The sequence below is a fragment of the Hypomesus nipponensis genome, chromosome 10, assembly GCF_054491055.1.
Source record: "Hypomesus nipponensis isolate SF chromosome 10, ASM5449105v1, whole genome shotgun sequence".
NCBI classification, from domain to species: domain Eukaryota; kingdom Metazoa; phylum Chordata; class Actinopteri; order Osmeriformes; family Osmeridae; genus Hypomesus; species Hypomesus nipponensis.
The window spans coordinates 4,299,219-4,307,033 of NC_140370.1; the positions used below are offsets into that span (position 1 = coordinate 4,299,219).

General features: G+C 41.5%; 1 protein-coding gene across 4 annotated transcripts; it reads left to right on the plus strand.

Moving 5' to 3' along the window:
- The first annotated feature begins 105 nt into the window (after nt 1-105).
- On the plus strand, nt 106-7,222 carry mapre2 (microtubule-associated protein, RP/EB family, member 2). 4 transcript variants are annotated; one of them, XM_084707177.1, is made up of 9 exons: nt 147-241; nt 1,740-2,025; nt 3,741-3,868; nt 4,424-4,569; nt 4,725-4,941; nt 5,067-5,209; nt 5,461-5,619; nt 5,869-5,928; nt 6,095-7,222. In XM_084707177.1, exons 2-9 carry the CDS (start codon nt 1,904-1,906, stop codon nt 6,182-6,184), a joined length of 1,065 nt encoding a protein of 354 aa, XP_084563303.1. In that variant the 5' UTR covers nt 147-241; nt 1,740-1,903; the 3' UTR covers nt 6,185-7,222. The 4 variants fall into 4 exon arrangements, with proteins under 4 accessions (XP_084563305.1, XP_084563303.1, XP_084563304.1 ...); XM_084707179.1 differs by lacking the exon at nt 1,740-2,025 and having other exon boundaries at nt 106-241; XM_084707178.1 differs by having other exon boundaries at nt 149-241; nt 5,869-7,222.
- The last annotated feature ends 593 nt before the right edge of the window (nt 7,223-7,815 follow it).

The following is a 7,815-nucleotide window of genomic DNA, read 5'->3' on the forward strand; positions in this document are numbered from 1 at the left end:
TGTGTGCAGTATAGTAGTTGACAGCTGTTCAATGAGCAACGCATCAAGTCATGACTGGTCAATATCGCAGCAGATGCCAAAACTAAACCAATCAGCTTAAACGGTGCTGGCTTCTTGTCGAATGAAACATGTGTGCGTTTTTAGCGTCATCAGCTCGTACAATGAGTGGAAAGAGGGTGGGGTGACTCAGGAAAATAGCAGATTTAACACCATACGCGTAACCTGTGATCCGAGTTCACTGGTAAGTCAAAACCAATGGTTACAATGTGTGAATAACCTCATGACATTTTTGCAAAACATTCTTGTGCAACATTTGGACTGTGTGCTCATATATTGTCGTCTGTGTTGTCTCGATTTAATGGAGTAACTATGTTGGCTACAGTTTCTGTCAAGTGGGCTCGTCATTACAGCAAGCTAGCTTGCTAGCTAGTTGGTCCATCCTTATGCCACTGCTAAACGTCTTGCCAAGGCGCCTTCCTTGATTTGGTTTGTGTTTCTAGCAAGCTAACACTTCGATACGCATGTTTGACGATTTGCTTGTTGATACAGCTTAAGCACTCGTGAATTAGCTAATTTCATACACCCTCATTTGGTGTGTCTTTTGTGTGGCTTCTGTTGAAGTGAACTAACCGTAGTAAAGAAATCGTTGTAGATCAGATGAGAAGCGTTTAGAATGCCCGGGCCTCAGCGCGGAGCGCAACCGACCACCGAGTGAAATGTTGATGTTTAAGCCGGGGATCCCCATTCTTAAGTGATGGCCAACCTGCCGTATGTCTCGTTTAAGCGTAAAAACAAATGCACGTGGATGGGGTCAGTGGTCACACATTTTTGAAAGTTTGTAAACACTTTCACTTTCAGGCCAATACCGCCTAGTTGAAATTCATAAAACAAGTGTACCTAGTGTGTTGGCGAAAATGGTTGGCAATTAAACTAGAGATTATATTACTTTGAGAAGCGCTAGATATGTAGATATTCTACACGAGGATTGGTAAACCCAGGGATCTTGTACAATGCTAAGACAATACAATAGCCTATATTTATGTCCAAACTGTAAAGCAAGCCTCATCATCCACAAGATAACTTCCTCATTTATTCAACAGTTCTAGACCGTCTCAATCTTCAATTCAAGGAACAGCAACAACCCCCTATATGAAACGGTGTACTAATGCTTCAGTTTGTCGATGCAAACATGAAGCTAGAGGTTAGCTGCCTAAAATAATGAGAACATGTGCTTGTATTGTGACCCATGTCCACTGTCCCGACTAAGATATAATACAACGACTGCAGATGTGCAGAGGGCCACAGTGGTTCTGGGCGTTAGGCCGTAAGGATTACAGCAGGTGAAGTGCAAATGCACCTTAATTTAGTCTGTAATTTAGTCACTCCCTCTGCAGAAGGAGGGTAAACATTAATTGTGGGTATGGTCATCAATATATTTCACTATATATACATCACTATACTATGATTTCAGAAGTTCAGAAGGGCTGTGTGAACTCGTTGCATGAACTTGGGTCTGAGTCTCGCACTGGCTACAATATGGTGTGCTTATTGGCCCTTGGCAACACTTTGGCACGGAAAGATTAGCCTGCATTCCAGACATCCGTGCACTTTAGCGAAATGCCATTCCATGAGTTGGGATGCAGATGAATGAAGCCCCAGCTATGTGCGTCTGCATTTGGTGTGTTGGTGCAAAATCCAATTTTTCTTTTTTAAATGGAGTTCGCTATCCCCTGTCAAAGGAAGGAGAGCAACCAGCCACCCCCATCAGTCACGTGGGTAGGGTGCAGCGACGTCACTAGACGGAGATTTGCAAAGACAGAGCGAGCCCGAGGTGCGGCACTTTCCAAGCATCGTCCTTTCAATCAGAGCGAACAGAAAATCTGTTCAATATTTTAGAGACCCAATGCCTGGTCCCACCCAAGCACTTTCCCCAAATGGAGAAAATAACAACGACATCATCCCGGACAACGGATCCAATGTTATTCCTTACAGGAAAAATACAGTGAGAGGAGAGCGCGCCTACAGGTAAATCAGTGTAATGTCGCATTTGGCGTGGCTTCATTACAAAGCTTCAAGCTGGAATTGCAAAACCTGCAATATGGTTGATGGTTTCCATTTTTAGTTTAACACTCAAACAATTGGTTTATGCTATAGTGTATTGGTTCATTGCTTTATAGCTTGATATGTCTTTCATAAACCTACTACTACGCCGTTTATTGACCTATGCATGGCGAAAAACGTCCAAGGCCCCTGTAAGTTAGCAATCCGTGAAAGCAATTTCATTAAATGTTATCTGAAAAGTAATACCATTGTTTGCCATGCAACTTGTATGGGGTGATTGTAACTGGTTTGAGCTAAAGTGCAAGATGTCTTGATTGTCAAAAATGGCACACGAATTCGGTCAGTCGGCATTACTAGAATATTCAACAGACATGTCGTATTCTGTAAACCAGGCTGTATTACAGGCTTACTAGGTATTTACAGAAATTGTTCTAATGCATTGACAACAGTTGACGTTAGGTTTTGACTATACCAACAATCAGTGGTTGTTTATCTTTGGGTAAGTCATTGCTAACAACTCCCCGTTGCTAACAAAGCTCGCCAGTACATCCGCTTTTGTTGACATGCGAGCGACCGTCCCAGTTTTCAGCCCCCTGAAATGGAGCAACTCCTGCATCAATGCGCAATATTGGGAGATAACATTTTAAAACAGCCCACACTTTGTTTTTGCTGTGTGTCAGAAATCGCATGATTTAAACCTGATATAATCATACTATTAACGGTTACCATAACAATGCAGTCAATTGGAAATGCATAGTCCGTCGTTCAGTCCTCATCAGTGATAACTAAGCTCATTATGGCTCATGTTAGCTTATAAGGACAGTCCTTTGTAGGTTTACGAAATAACATGTAAATGGCTTTTTCACCATTGGACATTTGGCTCATGCAATATTGTGTATCTATTATACATAATATATATATATATGTATCCATCTATAACATAGACACATGTATCTATGTTATTATTGGCTTTCTTTATTTGCCAGTGCCCCTGATAATTCAATTTAACTTCCTGAACTGCCTGTTTAGCCAATATATAAAATTCCAAGATTAAGAATAGGCTAATAGCTTGTCATTTCAGCCTGCTTGTCACTATCAGTCTATGCAAATTTGCATTCAACTATACATGCATTCAGGTGCATGTGATGTTTCTGCTTGTCTCTTTTTGAAGTGTTCTCCTGGTAGTACTCGATAATTAAAATGTAAGTACAGTTACAGATTTTCCACAAAGCTTTGCTATGTTGCCAGAGCCTAATACGACCAAATGGTTTTTAATGCAACTTGTGTAATGGGGAGGTGGAAATGGCCTATGCTGGAATGAAAATCATCTTTAACTCAGCAATCTAAAGGAATTAAATTGAGAGAATTGAATTACTACTCGAGGTCAGTTTGTAGCATAGGCTTGCCGCAACTATTCCAACAAACCAATGGTTGCCCTCGTGAAGAGGCACGTTGTCTACTGGAGCTCTTTTTGCTGCATCAACTAGGTCTGAGGCAAATAGCTATTGCTTAGTGATTTCAAAATATTTTAGGATGTTATCTTGGGGTCAACAAAATAAGGCTTCATCACATAACTGCAGCCAGTCCAAAGGGGTCATCAGCTTCTTGTTTTTCTTCCTTTTTAAAGTCCACAGAATGTGCGATTTGTATATCTGAGTTGTGGCATTTGTCTTTTGCAGTTGGGGGATGGCGGTCAACGTATACTCTACCTCAATAACCCAGGAGACGATGAGCAGGCATGATATCACTGCCTGGGTTAATGACATCGTCTGTCTAAACTACACTAAAGTGGAGCAGCTCTCCTCAGGTAGGAACCAACTGACCGAGCACATCATTCCCCTTCTGGCCATCCAGCCATGGCACTGGATAGGAGGGACATGGGCAGGCCATTCTCTGCTGTTCAGTGGTTTAAGCCTGAAACGGGAATAACCCCGTAGTGAGCACAGAGACCTGCGAGACGTATGCACCTAGGCTTTCACAGAGAAGATGGTGTCTATAAATAAGACCTGCTGCCTACCATCCCTCTTCAAGTAATCCAATCTGTGCTGAACCACATAGTCATTTCTCAAGGTGCACTAATTCTAGTGTAAAGCTGGTCACTTATCTGCTGTGCTGTGTAGTCTGTTAGTCTGTTATGCATGCTCATTAAGAGAAAAATATGACATTTATTTTAAACATTTTTATTTATTTTTTTGGTGCAAGATTCCTGAAGGTTTGTGGCACTAAAATCGTCTTGGTGTTGTACAAAAATCATTTTATGCCTCTAGCTCAATATTGTTACCAAATGCAAATAAGGTTTGGACAAATAGACTTATTTATTCCACCCAAGAGCCTATAACTTTGAGCAAATGTTGTCTTCTAGGAGCGGCCTATTGCCAGTTTATGGATTTACTCTTTCCTGGCTGCATCAGTCTTAAGAAGGTCAAGTTCCAGGCCAAACTAGAACATGAGTACATTCACAACTTCAAGGTGCTCCAGGCCTCCTTCAAGAGGATGAATGTGGACAAGGTGAGTCTACAGTTCATTCAAGTTCCCTCTCCTTCACATCACTAAAGCATGTACAGTATTTTACAGTACGCACCAGTCTAAACCTATGGGAATATAGATGCAGCGTGTCCCAATTTCTTGTGCTTAATATCCCCCCTCCCCTTCCCCCAACCCAGATTATTCCTGTGGAAAAGCTGGTTAAGGGAAGATTTCAGGACAACCTTGATTTCATCCAGTGGTTCAAGAAGTTCTTTGATGCTAACTACGACGGCAAGGAGTACGACCCAGTCCAGGCAAGGCAGGGCCAGGATGCCATCCCTCCCCCTGACCCTGGAGAACAAATCTTCAACCTGCCAAAGAAGTCCCACCACGCAGCCAGCTCCCCTACTGCAGGTGACTGAACGACTGATGCCAACTGAGCAACCCATACCTGACCCTTCTGTCTGATGGAAACCATTCAGCACGTTCACGTGGATTGTGCAACTGTGTTATGAATCGGACATGTCCCTGTGTTCTAGGAGCGACCAGGGCGAGTGCTACTATCCCCAAGACCATGACGCCATCATCCAGACCCTCTTCAGCCAAAAAGATCCCTGCACCATCAGCTCCTGCCAAAGGAGAGAAGGAACTCGAAGTCCAGGTTCTACAGCTCAACGACCAGGTACCACTCTACAACACACTTGGTTTACATTGAATGGATTTCATTCAAATACTGTTGATGAAATGTTTCAGTGAAACTGAACCACAAAGTAAATTCAACCACGATTCCCTAATCCTTAACTTGAATATATCAGCTTTCAAACCCCGCAACACATGGGAAGGATCCAAACAAGCAGCAGTCAGGTGACAGGAGATCAGTGCCACCTTGAGTGATTCAAGTGTCTCTCGCCTAACTCTCCCTTCCGTGTGCAGGTGAACACTTTGAAACTTGCACTGGAGGGGATGGAGAAAGAGCGGGACTTTTACTTTGGCAAGCTGCGCGAGGTGGAACTGCTGTGTCAGGACCAGGGCGAGGAGAGCGCTCAGTTTGTGGAGCGGCTAATGGAGGTCCTGTATTCTGCAGACGACCAGGTCAGTGGGCTGACAGTGGAGCAATCTGCCACGATCGAACACTTGCACCCCATGATAATGCCTCTGGCTTTTTGTTGTTGCCAGAGCAAAACAATCTGAGTGCCTCAATCAGTAAAACAATTGTGTTACAAAATAAAATAAATAAAGCTCTCCTTCCTGATTTGTATTTAATTATTTAAGAATGATTGACCTGGTGTTTGGATTGGAGTGTGCGGGATATTGACAGGATTCTGTTTTTGCCCCACACAGGAAGGAGCAGCTGAGCTGGGAGAAGGTGATGGAGAGGAAGTCCTGGTTCAGGAAGACGAGGTACCAGATGATCAGCAGGACGAATACTGACCATCCTCTTCTGCCACAACAACATGCCCTTTTGTTTCATGAGAACTGTTACAGGATTTTAATTTTTAAATTTTAAGTTCAGTTTTTTTTGTTTGTTTTTTTTTTCCTCATGGTTTTCTTTTTTGTTCTCTTGAAGACTGAGCACATGGAGCAACCTCAAAAGAAGCACCCTTGTTTGTTTTTAATCCCTCCGTTAAACATGCTGTGTTTTTGTGACTGTCGGTGAAATGCTGTGGACGGTTGCTGTTATTACCTCCATCAGCAGACAAGCTCAGACCATCACAGAAGTTTCCAAGGACTGTTTGGTTGAAAAGAAGTCACTCAAATCCTAGATTGAATCCTGACATTCTGAAGATCGGACAGGTAGTGTTATATCTGTCAGCATGTTTAGTTGCCAGCCCCTGTCCCCTCTATTGTTTGTGTTATACTTTTTTAAAAATCTTTACATATCCTCCATATTAATCAAGATAATGCAATAAGCAAAGCCCTTAAGGGCCAGTAGTAGCTCCTATTTAATCTCCCATGTTTTGCACTGACATGTGATTCTGGAATGGACATGCTTGATGTCCATAGACCCTCAACAATTCACACTCTTGGTAATGAATTGAAGAACAATATTTATTTAGACTTAGGAATCGTCTATTTTGTATTGTCTCTTTGGGAAGGGAGACAGTCAGTCAACTATGAATGAATGGTAGTAGTTTAATCAGTAATGACTGTGACTATCTTCAAAAGACATTTTGATAATTGGTGTACGCAACGAGTCTCATTTGCAGCTGGCTGGGTGCTTCAGTGACAGAGGTTGCCTCTGTTTGGCATCAATATTGGCATAGGCAAGAGAACATGTTAGTGTAGACTAGTCTGAACCACAATGGATGTTTTTAACTTAAGTTTCATCAGTAAATGGACAGTCAGGTACCACCATTTCAGATCTCAACTCTATTTCATCCACAGATTTGGGGAAGGAAATTGTGAGTCAGTTCACTGAGTAATTTGACATACTATATTCCAGTGCGTACATTGTATACCCTTTCTTAATGTTACATTTATTACTGATCTCAGCAGTGCACCATAATGCTTAAGTCATATATTATTGTGTAAATGAAAAGGAATGTAAACATGTACTGTCAATAACTATGAATAGACAATGTTTTTCTGATGTCCCACTCATTATGCATTCCCCAAAACGTGTTGCATGTTTGCATTTTTATTTGTGAATAACTTGATCTGCTTTTTACATATTTAATAAAAAAAAGAAAAAAGGTATGTTAAGTGAGTGTTTTGTATGTTTAACCTGCTATTTGACAGCTGTTTAGATTTGAATGGATTTACTGTAATAAAATCTTTCACCTTTGAGTCAAATAGTGTGTCAATTACGGTTAGTTACCTAGGAATTGACCTTGGAGAAGATGAATGACTTTACATTCATACTTAGTATTTATTAAGGATTAAGGTTGATTATTAAAGTTACAACAATTAAGAACACTGTGTTTGAGCGCCACAAACGCTCAGTGGGACTTGTTGGCATCATACTACATTTCCCCAAAGCTCAGAGAATGTGTAGTACCCGTGAAACTGGGCTCGATTATCTTCCGCAGTATTTATGGCTTTGCAAATTCGCTTTCAGAATAAACGCAGGGCTTGTGGTTTATTTGATTAATAAAACCGTTAATAAAATATGCTTATTTGAGGAAATATTTCCTCAGACCTCATGCCACTAAGAACAACGGGGGCCTAGGTAATTGATGCATAGAAAAACGAATGTTCAAATATTTTAACCTCCATAATAATGGGTTGGTTAGTTTTCACAGCCTCGGTAATTGAAAGTCCAGATACATCTTTTTTGTCATTAGTAAA